We start from the raw sequence: 18058 nt of genomic DNA, 5'->3' as shown, positions 1-18058 counted from the left end.
AAACTCAAACATAGTAGTTTCCGATTGCTGCTGTAAGAAATCACCACAAAAGTGGTGGCTTAAAGCAATACAAAGTCATTATCTTGTCGTTCTTGAGGTCAGAAGTGTAGAAGGGTCTTCCCGGACTGTAGTCAAGGTATTGGCAGGGCTGTGTTCCCTTCTGGAGACTGGAGGGGGAATCCATTTCCTTCTGGAGGCCACCTGCATCCGTGTCTCATGGCTGCATCTGTGGCTCATGGCTGCATTCATGGCTCGTGGCTGCACCTGTGGCTCGTGGCTGCATCTGTGCCTTGTGGCTGCCTTTGTGGCTTGTGGCTGCATTTGTGGCTCGTGGCTGCATTTGTGGCTCGTGGCTGCATTTGTGGCTCGTGACTGCATTCATGACTCATGGCTGCATCCGTGGCTCATGGCTGCATCCGTGGCTCATGGCTGCATTCGTGGTTCATGGCTGCATCTGAGCCTCATGGCTGCATCTGTGGCTCATGGTTGTATTTGTGGCTCATGGCTGCATTTGTGCCTGGTAGCTGCATCTGTACCTTGTGGCTGCATCTGTGCATCATGGCTACATCTGTGGCTCGTGGCTGCATCCGTGGCTCGTGGCTGCATCTGTGGCTCATGGCCCCATCCTCTGTCATCAAAGCTGGCACTGTGGCTTCTCGAACTCTGACCCCCTCTTCTGCCTCCCCCCCTCACATTCATAGACCCTTCTGATTACATGGGTACCACCTGGGTAATCCAGGATAATCCCTTTATCTTAAAGTCAGCTGATCAGCAAGTTCATTTCCATCTTCAACCTTAACTCCCCCTCCAAGGACCATAACACATTCAAAGATTCCTCCTACAGGATGTGGACCTTTTATGTAGGGGTCAATAATCTGCCTACCACCCCGAATAAAAACTCCTTTGTCAAAGGCTTAATTCATATGATCAAAAGCCATGACTTTCAAAATTATAGTCCTCACTATCAACTTTACAAAAATCTACTTAGGACTAAGTTCTAAAGCCAGTGACTCAATTAAAAAAATAATTTTTTTAAAGCGAAATTATTATTATTATTATTTTTAAAAAAGATTTTATTTATTTATTCATGAGTGACAGAGAGAGAGAGAGAGAGAGAGAGGCAGAGACACAGGCAGAGAGAGAAGCAGGCTCTACGCAGGGAGCCGATGCAGGACTTGATCCCAAGTCTCCAGGATCAGACCCTGGGCTGAAGGTGGCGCTAAACTGTTGGGCCTCCCAGGCTGCCCAGAAAAATTATTTTTAATTAAAAATTTTTCTACCATGCTCTAGGTGGTATGAATGGAAAGCTATAGCTGCTCCCTGAATTGTGGGGGTATCAGCATGGACACTGGGAAGTTCGTAGAGGAAAATACCCATAATTTTACTTCTCCATATTTAATCTTCTTTCACATCTATAGAGCATACACTCTGCAGTTCTCACCCTATTCTTTTCATGAGGCAATATAATGCAGACATCTTTCTATGATAGTAAATCTTACTTTATCGTATCATTTTAATTTCTGCTAAGCGTTCCCTGTTTACGTAGCCCTGTCTCTCTGTGTTGCTATGGCCGCGTCCTCCTAGGAGGCAAGGCCAGGTTCTGGTCCCCGCGGTGCTGGTGACAGAGCCCCGGTGTCCTGCGGCTTCGGGACCTGGGCTGTTGCTTGGTTGCTCAGGGCCAGGTAGGGCGGGCAGCGGGGCCACGCCAGCCCGGATCCCAACCCTCATCCCAGGATGGGGATGACTGTCAGGGAGCTGTTCCTACTCCAGGTGCTGACAGCAGAGGTTTTTCTGGCAACCTGTGGCACTGGTCTGAAGAATGATTATTTATGGGAAAACGTGGGGTATATGTGTTGGTAGAGGGACCATCGTGACCTGGGGGTGGTTTGAGCACAGCGGTGGTAACTTGGGAGCCTTTGACTCCAAGGACCTGAGCCGTGGTGGCCTTGACCCTGGTCCAGGGCTGTTGGCTGTGGTGGCCATGGCTGGGGCCTAACCTGGGAAGACTGGGGGCTCTTGGCAGGTGACAGGTAAGCCCGGACCTGGACCAGGTCTGTGTCGCTTGCTTCCCTGGTGGGTTTTTCTCCCTATCTGATTGATCAGGCTTTCCTTTCAGTCCAATCATCTATGTCTGCGTTCCCAAAACCATCACATTCTTCCCCAGCTTCCAGCTCTGACTCTTTGCCACTTATTGTATATTCTTTTGGTCTTTTCGGTGGGGAATCCAAGGATTTATATAACCCGGCAATCAAGTCGGTCACTTAAAATAATAGTACATCTTGTCCAAGTCTAAAAATAAAATCTCCTGGTATGAGAAGGCAAACAGGGGGAATTGGGTACAGTGGGCAGAAAACATTTTTACAGCCCAGTTAGCCAGGGCTCGTGCCCACTTTTCTATTATGCTTGCTTGTCCCGACTCGGGCGGGAGTCAGAGTGCCTTCTGTTTGTTCTGATGAAAGGCAGCCTCCACCTTCCCCGGAGCCCAACTGCCCTTCTGGGGACACAGGCTGCATTCACCACCAGCCGCTCTGCCCAAGCCCTTAGCAGATTTTATGAAAGGCGTTTTCACTTGGATTAAACAGGCGCTGTGTTTGTGTGTGGTGTGTGTGTGTGTGTGTGTGAAGGAGAAAATGAATCACTTCAACTTTGGGCAGAAATTTTAGGTGTTGTGTTTGTCCCTTGCAATTACATAAACACACCAGAACTCATTTAAAAAACGAAGAAAAAAAAAGTTGGGAGGTGGGGAGCCGAGTCCAGTGCTCGGGATGATCTAAACCGTTTAGCACATTTTCCATACATTCGACCTCAGAGAGGGTTGTGTTCAGTCCGCTCCCAACAGAGTCTGAGTCCAAAGGAAAGTTTGAGGTTTTACATTTCTGTTTGTGGTACAGGAAAAGGCTTATGATCTGAGGGCTTGATTCAGTGAAATAACATTGCCTTCATGAACATTTGCTTCGCAAGAAAGGCAGGGGTTGGAAGCAACCGTTGTGAGACTTTAAAGATTTGCTGGCAGAGGGAAAGGGATTTTTTTCCCTCCCTCCCTGCCGGGGGGAAAACCAGTTCTAACGAGGAGCTACTTCGGAGTTTTAACTCCTATTCAAATATTCCCTGCCCAGGAGCTGCCGGTGATCCCCGGGACTTCTCAATCTGGCTGGGGCTCTGAGGGGCTTTTTGGCTCAGCCCCATCCTCAAAGCCCTGCACGGCATGAGTTTGCAGAAGAGAATCTTCCCTCGGAGGGAGAATGGTGAGTGCAGCTTCTTCTCGGGGGCTCCCGCGGAGCTGGGGATGGAAGGCTTGCCTCTTCTTGACATCCTCCCGGAGGGGTATGGAAAAGCATGATTTTGATAATGCCATAGAGCGTGTGTGTGTGTGTGTGTGTGTGTCTGTGCGCGTGCGCGCTCACCCGTGTGCGTGCACGTGTGGCGCAGCAGGACACATCTCTGTCTGTCTGCATTGTCCTTGCAGAGCTGCCTGTGTGCTCTCTAGGCTGTTTGGCAGAGAGGTGACGGGTGAGGGCAGGTTCCCCGAGGGGATGAGAACAGCCCGGGCGGTTGGCTTTTATGAGCCCTCGCTTCCTCTGTGAGTGTGGCTCTTAACGAGCAGGGGCAGGGACATCAGTATCTAAATGGGCAGCTGTCAGGGTCCCCACCCGCTGAGCTCTGGTCCCAGCAGGAAACAGGACAGGAGAGGGAGCTGCTTGGTGTCTGGGGAGAATGGAGCAGGGGACCATCTGAGCCTTGCAGAGCTGGGCACGGGGAGGACAGAGGTGAGGCTGGGAGGGGCCTGAGTCCCCTGGCCAGACTCCCTGCCTTCTTGCAGGGACAGCCCAGTAGATCCGAGATCATTTCTTTAGCCGACCTCCTTTTGCTCTGGAAACACAAATAAACAGGCACCAGGGAGGGTTTTAACCCCTCTGCCCAACGTTTAAAGTTAACACTGGCAAAGCTTCAGCCCTGTTGTAACTTTGGCATCAGAGAGTAAACACATGGTTTTCTTTAAAAAGGGGGAATGAGACAAGTCAAAGGCACACTCTGAGTGTTCCAGCTCCAGGGAGATATGGACAATAGAGCCAGAGCCCAGAGGCCAATTGGTTAGGTTGCATCAAAGCATCTCTGAAGTCTGAAGGAGGGCAGTGGGACATGGGGACCAAGAACCAGGCTGTGGGGTCCAGCCACCCGGGATGCAGTCTTGGCGCTGTGATGCACAGGCTAGTTGGTTTGGGGGAAGGCATTCAACCTCTCCAAGGCTCGGTTTCCTCCTCTGCAAAACAGATATTGTGAGTTCATTCCTACCTCTTGGGACTATAGAAGCAATCACGGAGATCACACATGGAGATGGCCAGAGCATCGTATGAGTGACACCCAGAATAGGGCAGCACCTGTACATGCTCCTCCCCTATGGTGCCACGGCAGCCCTCACAGAGCACTCAGGGCTTGGGGATGGAGGGAGCCCTCCATGGCCAGGCAGCCATGCACCCTCTCTCTTGCAGCCAGGGGGCCTAGCCTTCAGAATGTCTCCCTTTGGCTATGGACCACATGGGTGCATTTACTGGGGAGTCGTCAAGGGCTGGGATTGATCTGGTATTCAGTAGGTGCTCAATATTTGGTGAAACCATTTTATTTCTGGGGAGGCCTTGCCGCTTTGTGTCCCTGGCCACATTGCCATGAGTGGGTGGGTTTCCTGGTAAGCCTCTGAGACAGCAATTCGTGTAGGAAGGTCATTGGAGAGTGTGTTTGGGGACACCATCTGTGTGTCCTTCTCCCAGAAGGAGATGCTGGGCAGGATGCAGCTATGATCCAGCTGATCCCATGGGTTTTGTACACCTGCCATGACCCATCATGCCTGTGGGCTGCCCTAGGATCAGGGTACAGCCTGGGGCAAGGCATCTGTCTTCAGCAGAGGGTCATTCTTGGAAAGAGACTCTGACTGTTACAAGTGGCTCTTCATCAGCTGTGGAAATAAGCACCTTGGTCCTGGGTCTGGGAGCTAATCTGGGAGACACCCTATAATGTCACTTAATAGTGATGAGTAAGTCCCATTCTCTGAGTTCAGCTGTAGGATAATTGAGGGTTAAATGCACAGACACCTGTCCAGTTAGATCCTTACAGTGCAACATGACCTGGGGAAGCCCGTTTCCGAACCAGGGGGCTCACTGTCCCTGTCTAGAAGGTGGATGAAGGCTGCTGGAGGAGAGTTGCCTCTAAGAAGGCTTCTAGTCCTGCCATCTCACAGATACACATTCTGAGCACATGACGTAGCGCTCGCTTGTCTACCCAACCAGCGGTCACATGATGTCCTCTGCAGGTGCCTCCTTTCCTTCAGCTGGAAATGGAATCCCAGGACCGGGAGACCCTTGTGCCTCTCCATGACTGGCGTGGGCAGGGAGGGTTTGCAGAGGGAGGCTCTGTGTGGGGCTGGAGCATCAGGAGTGGGGTCTGTGATCAAGGGAGAAGTAAAGCCATCTGAGGGACTGCCATGCTTCTTTGATAGTTGAGAGCTACGTGGTGTCACCCAAGACAAGTGTGGATGTACTGAGTCTACCTTATTGCCCTCCCCATCCTACCACCCATTTCCTATTTCTGTTTCAAGCTGCAAAGAATGAAGTCACTTTCTCAAGCATTTAGAACTCATTGTCAGCCATTTATTTAGAACATTCTAGGCTGGGATGCCTGGGTGGCTCAGGTTGTGATCTCAGGGTCCTGGGATTAAGCTCCATATTGGGCTTCCCACAGAGACCCTACTTCTCCCTCTGTCTGTGTCTCTGCCTCTCTCTCTCTGTGTCTCTCATAAATAGATAAATAATAAAATCTTAAAAAAAAAGAACATTCTAGGTTGCAGGCACTAGGCTGGGTTCTGGAGATCTAATGGGTGTCACGAGGCTGGACATTTACCCAGATGTGTGTAAATCTACAGAGAAAGAGGGTTAGGTGCGTTGGAGTGCTCTGATGGGGAACTAACCCGTGGGTCAGGGGGGCTTCCCTGCGGGGGTGCTGTTTGAGCTGTTTTCTGAAGGATGTGCAGGAGTTGGGTGGGGGTAGGGGTGGGGAATCAAGCTTTAGGTAAAGGGAACAGAACCTCGTAGGGCAGGGATGAGAAAAAAGAACTACCTCAAATCTCACCAGCTTATGAGCCACTGTGAGCATTTTCAGTATACGCCCACCTATCTGTTTTCTCTGCAGCATTTAAGAAAAATAATCATGGTGACTTGTTAGCTCAGGAAATACAAGCTTGTGCTGGAGGGGAGAGGCCCCAAGACCCTCCTCTGTGAGCATGAGTCACTCACCTGTGTTCCCCACACCTGGGGCGCCGGCCCCCAGGTGCACATCCCGGAAGCGTCTCTGTGACACCGGCCTCTCTCCCTCCTGAGCATCCCCCAGCACCAGGCACAGGCTGCTTTGACCTTCCCCATGCCCCTGGGAGGTGAACACGGTTGTCTTTACAGGTGAATAGAAATGAGGCAGCCACACAGAGTCAAGCCGAGGCAGGTCTGTTTCTAAAGCCCGTGTCCTCGGCGTTCTGCAGGTCCTGTGGCCGAGCCGCGTCAACGGCGACCCTCACATGCACGCATCCTGTTCCTGGACGGTGGGGCTTGTCGGTTCCTGCAGAGGTAGCCAAACCTCCAGCTCTCTGGCCCCAGAAACCCACATCAGATGCCTGTGCCACAACTGGTTTACCCATTCCCCAAATCATGGATTCTCGAGCTTGCTCTCAATTGCATTTCTTCCAAAATATTACAATAAAAAGGTGTTCAAACATACAAAAAAGTGGAAAGAACTGTCGTCAGTGGGCACACCCCACTGCTTTAATTCTCCAAGTAACATTTCACTCTACTTGTCTCATCGCGTGTCCATCCATCCTGTCGTCTGTCTGCCCATCCATGCACCCATCTCAGTTTTTGGATATGTTTCCGAATAAGTTTTCGGCATCACTACCCTTCACCTCTAAACACTTCAGTGTGTATGTAATTAATCTGAGTTCAGTATTTGCTCACTGTTCTTTTTTGAGATAAAGTGCACCTACGCTGAAATGTGTGTATCTAAAATGTGCCATTCTATTGATTTTGAAAAATGGACACGGCTGTGTAAGACCAACTCTGGGCACGATGCAGAACTTTGCCCCCAGAAAGCTCTCCCAAGCCCCTTCTCAGTTGCGTTTGGTTTTTACTAATGATATATGATGTGTCACTAAATTTAATCATGTAGTTTAATAACATAGAGTACCTGCTTTGTCCTGCCTCGGCCACAGGGGCAGAACCGAGTGCCGGCTTAGGCTGAGGCCCTGAGGGAGCCCCACCCAGCAGCAGGTTAGGCTGGGCAGGAGGGAGGATGCTGGTGCTGACGCAGGGTGTCTCTGGGCACGCGGTTAGGGCTGGTGCGCTGGGGTCTGAGAGTGGGCTTGGTACGAGGCCAGGACAGAGGAGATGGAGCAGGTGCCCTGTCATGGGAGCTGGACCCTTGGCTGGTGGGGAGAACCATGGCAAGGCTCCGTGTGCGTACATAGGTGCGTCCTGGGGCCTCACGTGGGACCTCCGTGATCCTGAGTGAGGGTGATGGGAGCCAAGCTGTTCCCACGAGAGCTCCCGTGTACTGCATGCTGCTGCGCAGATGGGCCCGGGCACTGGGGGAGCATGTGCCTCTTCCACTGAGATGAAGGCAGAAGCAGCCAAGGAGGATAGGATTGTAGGAGGGATGTGCGCTCTCAACTGTCTGATGTGCTAGGGTGGTCTGGGGCAGAAACGGAGAGGGACTGAGGGCAGGGATCTGGCTCCTGCCCCGGCCCTGGGGTCCTTCTATCCCTCCGGTTGTGGATGGCACTGGGTTCACTGCGGGTGATGGGATGGGGAGGGAGGAAGGCAGTGCTAGTATTTGCTGAACCACCACCAGGTGTCAGGTGTCAGGTGGTGAGAGCATTCGCAATGAAGTCTTCTTTTTAAAAAAAAATTTTATTAATTCATGAGAGACACACAGAGAGAGGCAGAGACACAGGCAGAGGGAGAAGCAGGCTCCCTGTGGGGAGCCTGATGCGGGATTCGATCCCAGGACCCCAGGATCATACCCTGAACCAAAGGCAGATTCAACCAGTGAGCCACCCAGGTGCCCCTGCACTGAAGTCTTCTAAAACGACTTCCACAATGTGGAAACTTGTGGCTCAGCAGAGGGGGTGGCTCACCCCTGGTCACACAGCCAGTCAGCAGCATCCTGGGGCTGAAAACCAGAGTCCTGGACTCCCAGAGCAGGGCAGCTCCTGTTTCAGTGAGTTGGGGGGAATGACAAGGAGGACTTCCTGGAGGAGGTGACTCCAAGCCAAACCTTGAAAACTGCCCAAGCATTGGCCAGCAGGCAGGGGCCTGGGACAGCGTGGCGTGCGTGCCCCGAGGTGCGGAGGTGGGAGGAGGCGGGAGCCTCTGGAGGAACATCAGGCGTGCTGGGGGAGACAAGCCTGTGACCCCGGGCAAGGATCTTACATTTTTGCTTATTGAGTCAGTCATGTCATGACAATAACAAATTAAGAAAGGAAAGTAGGGATTTCTTCATCTTTACAAATGTTGCTTTCTGAGGCAAGGCAGGAAGCCACGCTCCTCAGATGGTTGTGTGGGCAGACAGGGGGCAGGGGGTCCGGCTGTCCTGCTCCACGGAGAGGGGCGGGGCCAGGCACGCTGGCTGGGGGACCCCTGGTGTCCTGTCAGAGATGCAGAAGACAGGGGCTCGGCAGCTTCCGCACCCTTCTAGGAGGGCACACCCCAACCAACACAGCACAGCGGTCCTGCCAAGGCCCTGCTGCGCGGAAACAGCCGCTCCGGGGCCCCGGGTGCTGTTGTTCTTACCTGGCCGTTTCTGGAGGCCAGGTGGAGGGGAGGCGTGCTGTGCCAACAGTCCTCATCTTGGCCTCGAGAAAGCACCACCAGCACGGACCACTCCCTCCCGCCGTGGTGCGTGACCCTTTTTGAGCCCACCCTGTGCTGGGCGGACTGGTGTGGCTGGGATTTCCAGATGGCTCAGCTCGGTTTATTTACTCAGCTTGGGTTTGTGGATGGGCTGCCTGGACTCTGTTGTCAGATCGCCCTGGGTTCAAATCCTGGCTCTGAGCTTTGAGAAAGTCACCTGGCTGCTGTGCTTCTGCTCTGTCCCTGGCCTTGGCAGGGAAATAGGGATAACCCATGGCACCCACTGCACAGGTTCATCGTGGGGCTGGAGCCTGTGTCGACAGCGCTTGGCACGGCGTCGGGCCCGCAGGAGGCGTGTGCACAAAGTCAACGCTGTATCTCCAAGTTCTCTTTTTTCACACCGTGGCCGTGGATGAAACCATGTGCCTGTCCAACCCACAGGATTATCGGAGCTCTTAGAAATAGACTCTCTTCCCTTGGAGAGACGTTCCCACTGTTTCTTAATCCGTGAGCTTCAGGGAACCGGGACAGAGAGTGAGCACGTTTCTTAAGTTCCATTTAAATCTGTACCTAATAGGATTCATTTGATTAAGAAAATATCTGTAAGAGCTCTTTGTAGGCTCTAAAATACAAACAAATGTAGAAGCTCATTACATGGCATTAGTCACTTATTTATTCGTTCAGCTGTGGGTTGATTCATTCGGTAAATGTTTATTGAGCCCTTATGGGCCAGGAACGTCCTAGAGCTGGGAAGCTGCAGTGAACGAAGCTGACGATCTCTCTTTGGGGCACTTGTGCTCTGGAGGGGATGGATAGGTGGTACACAAGGTCCCCAACAGGCCAAGAACACCTTCGGATAGTGACAGGTTCTATGAGGAAGGAAAAAAGGGGGTGTAGTGGGGAGTGCCTGGGCACTAGTTTAGATGGACAGGAAAGGTCACATTTAGGTATGAGGATCTGGAAGCAGAGAGCAGTTTGGACAAACACATTATAGTGACAGGGACTCGGCTTGTTCAGGAAAGGGAGGACGAACAGGGGCAAGGGCATGTCAATCTTTTGAGACATGGTAAGGCATTGGGATTTGATTTGTAAAAAGCAATGCAAAGTCTTGGGTGAATATGTGGGGCACAGGACACTTTTAGTGGAGCAATACACTTTTCCATACGGTGGTGTAAGGGCGCACACAGGACATAACCCACCTACCAAATCCCACAAAACTGTGATGGGTTATTTTGTAGAAAGGAACATGGAGATCCAAGCAGGAGCCAGAAGCCCAGCTGGGAGGGGAGCAGCAGGGCCGTGGAGTCAGGGCCCTGGCAGTGGAGATGAGAGGAAGGGGGTGCAGTAGGGGTGTCTCCTGCCAGGAGGGCCAACAAGAATGGCTGATGAATAGGGTGGTACGTGGAGGGTCAGAACTGGGGTTGATCAACAGTGCTGCTCCTGGTGTGAGTTTTGGGCATCACCAGTCAGTCCCAAGGTGGAGATGCTAAGCAGGTGGCAGGAAAAAAGAGTTCCTGACTCAGAAGCAAATCCAAGGCTAAAGACATGGGTTTGGGCATTGTTGGCACAGGGACGGCCTGCATGCCAGCAGGATGGGCTGTGGGCCCTGGTTCTCATCACACTGCATATCAGCAATGGCTGTGACCCTGAAAGGGTGCCAAGCCCAGAATGGAGAAGTGAGAGAAGAGAAGGCCGGAAGGAGAGCAACAGGGTCTACATGGAAGTCAGTGATAATTGTTGCAGCAAGTAAGACCTCTGGGATAGTCCTCAGGGCCTCAACTTCACAGTGTGAAGAACTCCGGAGGGTTTTTAAAGAATACTAGGTAGGTCCATCCTTGGGCCCAGGGGAGCAACCGCTGGATTGTCATTCCCATTCTGCAGAGGAGTGAGGCTCAGGAAGGGAGTGGCCTAAGCTCCCGGAGGGGGCAGGGCAGAAGCTGTGGTCTCACCCGTGAGGTGACTCCAACCACGATCCTCTTGATTTGGCTGCTTTTTGACCAGAACAGATGACCCCGTGAACGCACTTTTCATTTTGCCTTCTGAATATTTTGACTTGCTATAGCAGATATGTATTACTTTTATAATTTAAAAAAAAGAGGGAAAGTATCAGAAGAAAATGTGGACATCAAGTTTCAAAAACAAAATAAATCGAAACATCATGTCATAAATAGAACTCATGGTCTAATCCCAGAAGACGCCGGCTCTCCACGCAAACCTGTGGGAAAGGCCTCCTGGTCAGTGGCGCTCATCCCGAGCCTACGTGCAGAAGGGTCTGGTCACTTTCAGCCACGACGTCAACGTGCTCCGTGCATTAGTTTACAGTCATTGGTCGTGAAACTCTGGCTGGCATCACGATGGCTTGAAGATATCTGGGCTCCACCGCTGGAAGGACAAGGTGCACAGCTTTCCCCCTGGAATGTTCGCCTCTTCCAAGACCTCGTGGGCAGTGTCACTCGTGGATGTATCCAGAGGGTGTGAGGCACACAGATGGGGGTTCATGTGCTGCTCGGCTGCCAGCAGCTGCGCGCCCCAGGAAGGTGAGCTGCTCCTTCCCTGAGTCCTAGTTTCTCCATCTGTGAAATGGGTATAGACGTAGAATCTGCTTCATAGGGTTGATGACAGGGCAGAAGGAAGCTGAGTGCTCATCCACGTCTAACACATGGACAGACGTCTGCAGATGCCTGCCAGTCTTTACGTAACTGAAAATGGGGACGTGTGTGCGTGAGCGCGAGCGTGTGTGGGTGCCAGTGCACAGAGGCGATCGCATGGAGGTGAGCTTCAGTTTTCATGCTAAGGGGAGATTAAAACGCAGATGGAAGGTGCACATGTGCATTGTCGCTGGGGGGTCCTTCCTCTTCTCTTGGCCCATCCCTCAGGAGCACTGTGCTCATCCCATTTGGCAGATGAGTGAGCTAAAGCTGAAACATGACCACGATCCCATAGTAAGACCTTGGCTGAGTGAGGTGTGCCACCAGCTGCCCCAGTTCGTCCTGCCTGCTTCTTCCTCTCTTGCTGCTGGCACACAGCGAGCTGGCCTGTGGAGTGTTAGACAGTGATGGGGAGTCTGTCCTTTTTCTAGAGGAGGTCCTGGAGGACACAGATGCAATAGTTTCCACCCTATGTCAGTAAGGATCTGGGCAGGATTTCTCCTACACTTTGCAATGAATTTGCCTTCTGAGAGGTAAGCAAGACAGGTCATCCGATAGTAGGACAAAGTGGGAACTGGATTCAGGCACAGGTGATGGGGGGCTTAGGCCTGGTGTCCGAGGGAGGCTGTGGGATCTGGGAAGGGTGAGGCTGGCCTCCAGAGGCCTGGGGTACTGCGTCAGTCCCAGCCTTTCTGCCAGACTGTGAGCCCTAGGAGCTGCTGCCAGCTGCACTGCACCCGGGAATGGAGAGAGTCTGTGCATATGAACAGAAAACATGGCACTGACGGAGGCCTCCATTCCCTGCCCTTGAGAAGTTCCTCCGCTGCCCCCACCCCCAGACTCAGCCCTGCAAAGTGGAACTGTCCCCAATACCCACAGACAAAGACAGCTCTGTCTCCAACATGCATCCATGCGACTGTGGGCCTGGCTGCCCTGGCAGCAGCTGGTCCTCTGCAGCTCCACGTTGCATTCCAAGGGCTTCCCACGGGTTGCACCTACACGCTCATTAAAGCCCCCAGCGGACCCTGAGACATTTGCTGGTGAGCGCTGGAGCACATTCCATTCTTCCGAAGAGAGGGCCACTCAGACATCCCAGCCTGGCGCACACCAAGAACTCACAGAGGCTGTGCTGAGGACGTGCGTGTGGGAGGCTCTTTAGGGGGCAGATGGGCTGAATGCCACCTTAGAAGGGGACATGTGGGAGGAAGCACCCTGGTCACAAGGCAATCATCCCAAGGGGAGAAACAGAAGTGCCTTGTCCCTTTGTGCTACGGTGCTCCACATGTTCTGTGTGCATCACGTCCTAGGTCCTCATGCTTGAATCACCTGGAGGGCTTGCCGAAGCAGACTGCCAGGCCCCACTGCCACAGCCTCTGATTCAGGAGGACTAGGACACAGCCTGAGAATCTGCATTTCTAGCCGCCGGTGCTCATCCTGCTGGCTTGGGGACCAGACTTTGAGAAGCACTGAGTTGTATCAGCCCCTGCTCCTGAGAACCGGTTTTTTATTTTAGGGACAGAGACGCAATGTGGTGCCATAGAGAGCATGGGCTTTGGCGTTGGGCAGATCTGGATTTAGGCTCCTGGCTGGGTAACCTCAGGGGAGTTGCTGAGCCAGTGATGGGCTGTAACCCAAGGGTACCAGGTTTTGGTGTTCAACGAATTTGTGTGTTGTGATTGTTTTCACCTGTAAGATAGGTATGATAATATTTGCTAGATTGGAGGCAAGACTGTGTGAGCCGATGTTTATGTAAAGCTCCTCGCAGCATGCCAGGCGCAGTGTACACCCCAAGTAATGTTTCATACCTTCCCAGCCTCCAGCCTCTTCTAGGTTGTCCAAGGAAGGCTAAGCCAGAAACAAGGAATCTTGCTGGGGTCCTGGGGTTCTGGATTGGGCTGGCCTCCTCTCCAGTCCAGCAGATGGTGGACTTTGTTCTGGGGCTGAGCTTCTCAGTGCTGGCAGCCTCCCTATCAGACCAAGGTGTTTCATGTGGAGAAATCAGATGGCTCAGGTCGGGAGTCTTTGAGCAAACCGTGCCAGGTTGGACACATTTGCCCTGAGTCACCTGTCCAGAGCAGGTGGTGAAGGCAGCGTCTGACTCAGAGCCTCAGAGCCTGGGATCAGACCCAGAGACTGACCTCTGTGTGAGGAAAGAAGTCTGTTTCTCATTCTCCCCCAGCTCTAACCCAGGCGAAAGCCCCAGGCTGTCCCGGGTAGGTGGTGTCTCTGTCTCTGCTGGGCCATCAGAGAGAAAAGTGAGAGGTGGCAGCCCTGGGGAAGGTGTGCAGGGAGGTAGGTGGGCCCACGTGGGTGAATGTCCTTCAGGCTCTGTCCAGGAGACTGGCCTCTCTCATCTGTGTGGGGGAGGGTCTTGGTGCTGGGACTTAGTGTCATATTTGGAAGCTGTGCTGGGGTGGGGACACAACAGAAGCCAGAATGCTTGGGTGGGAGTCGCGTGCCACCATGGTGCCCAGTGATGTGAGGAGGAAGCAGCTTCGGAGGCTGGTATGGGGTGTAGGGGCTTCCTGTGTCCCCTGTCCTTGCTCTGCCTCCCTGGGGGCTTCTGGGTCTGGGCCATCCGGCTGTCAGCTGGGACCTCCTCTTCCTCGGTGCAGGGGCTGCAGCAGCAGCAGAGGGTGGGAGAGGGTGGGAAAAAGGGGGAGGCACCCGGAGGAGGCTTTCCCGCTGCTGCCAGGCCCCTCCTCCCCCAGGTGTGTGGGGAGCTCAGGCATCTCTGACCTTGACCACAGGCAGGGCGGTCTCTCCGCCAGTCACTGCACTGTTGGAGTCAGTCCGCCACTGATTCCCAGGGCAGGCGGTCCGTGGACTGATGACCGTGCTTGCTGCTTGGTTGGAGGATGTGGCAACCCAACTGATTTCCTCGCTCTCTGTCCAAACAGGGAAGCATCCATCCCTCCTTTTCTTGATGGATGAAATCACCTCATTTCAGGCTGAGCCCCTCAAGGGCAGCACTTCATCCCAGGAGCCCAGCCCTGAGGCTACCCCCTCTCCCCAGGGCGCCTGGGAATGAGAGGAGCCTTCCACTCTAGCCCTCTCTCTGGCTGTCCCCTCATGTCCTGCAGTTAAGTGGTGCTCAGTGTTTACGACCCCAGTGGAGGGCCCCTCCAATCTGCCAGATGGGATGGGTCAGGAGCTGTCAGGGTGGGCCAGGCACCTCCGTGAAGCCCCTACTTTGATTTTTCAGGTGCCCAGTGATGCTCCTGTCACATCCCTGCCCCCAGCCGCCCTGGTGCATCTTTCTGCCCTGGCACTGCACTCAGTCTCTGCGTGTGGCATGTTGTTGGAGCCTCTCAGTGCCCTGGCTTAGATAGTGTGTCTCCAGAATGGAGAGATGAGGTGATGTGCCCAGGATCACTTGGCTAGAAAGTGGCTCTCCCAGGACATCAACCCTTCCAACCCAGTCTCTGAAATCTATACTCTCAGCTGCTGTGCAACATGCCTAGGAAACGTCTGCATTGACTAAGCACAAAGATGAAATTGTACCTTTACTGGGTGAAATTGTAGGGCTATAATTACTCAGAGTAGGTGTTTTCTAGCTCTTTCTATCCATAGGAACCTCTTTAGAACTGAAATCTTTCATGAAACATGTAAACAGTCAAGACTAGAGTCATTCGCGCAGCAGGCAGTCCGGGAACGTGGGACCTGCCCTTGGGGGCACCTTCTCTGGGGCCCAGGTGGCCTCAGGGCTTGGGGGGGGGGGGGAGGTGAAGCAAGGAGGGTGCACTCGGAAATGAAATCCACTCACCAGCACGATGGGGGTCCTCATTCCTTGATCCCCTATCTCATCACCTGAGTTGGCAATTTGGTCCCTTTGCTTCCTGGTCACACTCCTGGGGCTCCAGGGCCACCAAGAGATTTGCTGATACGAAGACAGCAGGGTCTTTTAAGGCTTTCTCCCTTTGTGCATGCAGTTCTCTCAATGTGAAATGAGTTCTCTCGGCACCATCTGCCTTCCTTCCTCTAGGTAGGAAACTCTCATTCGGCTTTCCAGCCTCGGCTCATGGGCCAATTCCTTGGTGAGGCCATTTATCAAGTCACTGCAGATGGTAGCACTTGATTCAAACCTGTATCATAAACTCCCCGCACGAGGAGCCATCTCCACCGACACATCCATCTTCTCCAGCGGGCTGTGAAAGCCCTTGCCTTCCTCCTCGACACATCACCAGTGACACACAGTGAGTCTCAGGAAGCTGTTGCCTCGATAAGTGAATAACAGCATCAACACAACCTTAACTGTAACAGTTTCGTACCTTGTATTTACACTGTCCATTCAGGCTGGCAATAAATTTTCCACATGTAAGTTTTTTTTTTTTTGACCTAAAAGACACAAATTAGCGCAGATAGCAACACACTCATATCCAGGGAGGCAAACTAAACAAATAGTTCTGAGAGCTTGGAGTGTGGTTAAGAAGACAGCTTGAAACAAGAATGTATTTCAAGCTTTTCTCTTGGATTCCAGCTGAAATAAGGACAAATCTCTGTTGTCCTGTAAGCCAGGCAAGGTGCCCCGCGTACCGCTGAAGTGCTGAGGGTCTCAGCAGCAAAGACTGCAGAGCAGATAAGGGGCGAGGCACCACTTGGAGAGGAGCCCACGGGGAGCTGCTACGCTCACCACACTCGGAGATGCTGGAGGGCAGGGTGTGCGCTGGCTGTGCCGCCCGGGGCTGGCGGTGATTCCACTCGGTGACCCCGGCACTGGGACCACCCACAGATGGGACTCTCCATAGGACTTGCTCTGGCTGAGGCTTGCAGGCACAGCTGGCCAGAAATGCTCTATGGCTCTTATAGCAGCAGGGACATGGCTGCTCCGCCAGTCAGCTAGAGGTGGCCCCCCCAGACACACTCTCCCAAAGGTCCTGAAGCTGTCCTCACTGTGGGGACAGCCAACATTAGTGCGTGCTCCCTGTGGCCCCCTCCTCTGGCAAAGCAAATCTAGAGCACACGTGAGCCCCTTCCTCCTTCTTCCACCTGTAACAAAAGGAACAGGGGCTTTCACAATCCATCGCAGCTCCTAAATCTGCGTGAAGACAAGCAAATGCAGTGAAATCGCCGTGTTCACACAAAAAGTCAGTGGCTCAGAAGAATGGAGCTAAGTAAGAAATCACAGCAAATACTCCCATGTGAAATTGTTTTGGGAAATCAGAGAGCACTTTAGAAGAGAGGTTTTCAAACACAACCCACTTGTGCATTGGAACTCAATTCAGTGCTTTGAGACCAGCCTTGTTTTAAAAGAAAAATAAAAGAATCGAGTTTATCAGAATGCATCAGGTTCCAGGCGAAATCCATTTTATACTATCTCTGTCATGTTTTTACTTGACTACATCCATGGTAAGGGTATTGTTTCATAAAACTTCTGTTTTTGTTATATGTGTTTATGTACACAGTGTGTTTGTTTATAAACACTTATATACATACACAGCTTATATGTGTTTGTGTGGTATGCATTATGATGTAAAATGTAAATTCTTATGGCAAGAGAAGATTTACAAAGTTTCATGAGCCAATGGGTAGGATTTGGAATGGAGATGTGTAGGGAGAGCATTTTAAGTCCAATCTTCTCTTCCAACATGGTGGCCTTTATCTGTGGCAGAGATCGTAGACTAAGTAGGCCATGAGTTCATCTCTTTCTCTTCCTGCCTTTTCTTAAATGGATCAGAAGAGCTAGAGCAACAGAAAGGTTGGGGAGGGCAGGCAGGCCCCCAAGCTCGCGGGCCTTTCGTCTCCTTTCTTCTCCTTGGCCTCTGAGCACACAGTGGCCAGTCCAGCCGGGCTGTGGTGGGCGAGCCCCAGGAGCAGGAGACTCCTGGCATGTACTGGAGCTGTGTCTTGGCCATCAGCTCCCTCCTCTCCGTGCATGGAGCTGATTGTCAAATGCAGGTAATACAACTGTGTCTGTGCGTATATGCATGTGGGTGTGCTGAGAGAAATAAAAATAATCTTGAAAGAGACGATATGTAATCTCTTACCAAAATGCAAACCCAAACCAGTCATCTTACACACACACACACACACACACACACACACACACACAGGCAGCTGTTGGACCACAAAGTCTGAAAAAGTCTTGCAGGCCAAAGACTCTGTGACCAGCTATAGCTGAGATTTGCATTTCCACGAACCTCCTCTCCGTCCTGGTTGGAGATGATCAATGTCAATTTAATGCCCTTGCAGCTGTGTCCCCAGGAAGGGGTCTTGCTTGTTCACTTATGTGCATGTTTTGAGCACTTTCCCAGTTCTTCTGGCAAGTAGGTCCTACTTTAGGGTTGTGTGTTTTAAATTTTTGTGTCTTTTTTTCCCCCTTTCTTCCCTCTTAGGTTGTAATTAAGGGAAGTATATGCATTTCTTGCAGATTTATTATATTGCCACTTTGTATTTTAATTTTTATAAAGTTTTACTTTGGGTAAAAATGTGATGCTTAGTCAAATATGGTGACCAGTTGTCCGTCACCACCCAGCCTGCCCTTCAGAAATAATCCCTGATGACAGTTTGGTGAGGATTCTGAAT

The 18058-nt window shown here is 52.2% G+C and overlaps 1 protein-coding gene across 6 annotated transcripts in view; it reads left to right on the top strand.

The window, feature by feature from the left end:
* The first annotated feature begins 2477 nt into the window (after nt 1-2477).
* IL16 (interleukin 16) overlaps nt 2478-18058 on the top strand; it is a 102399-nt gene continuing 86818 nt past the window's right edge. For 3 of the 6 annotated variants that reach the window (XR_011997122.1, XM_072737456.1, XM_072737455.1), the window contains exon 1: nt 2611-3245. Coding sequence is in view for 4 of the 6 variants with exons in the window: in XM_072737456.1 (XP_072593557.1) it covers nt 3206-3245 (40 nt within the window). In the remaining 2 variants the exon portion in view is untranslated. Of the gene's footprint in view, nt 3246-18058 lie in introns of all 6 variants that reach the window. The other 3 variants (XM_072737452.1, XM_072737450.1, XM_072737466.1) reach the window with 2 other exon arrangements.

This window comes from Vulpes vulpes, chromosome 14 (genome assembly GCF_048418805.1).
Source record: "Vulpes vulpes isolate BD-2025 chromosome 14, VulVul3, whole genome shotgun sequence".
Lineage (NCBI taxonomy): Eukaryota > Metazoa > Chordata > Mammalia > Carnivora > Canidae > Vulpes > Vulpes vulpes.
This window is presented reverse-complemented; position numbering and strand designations above follow the sequence as displayed.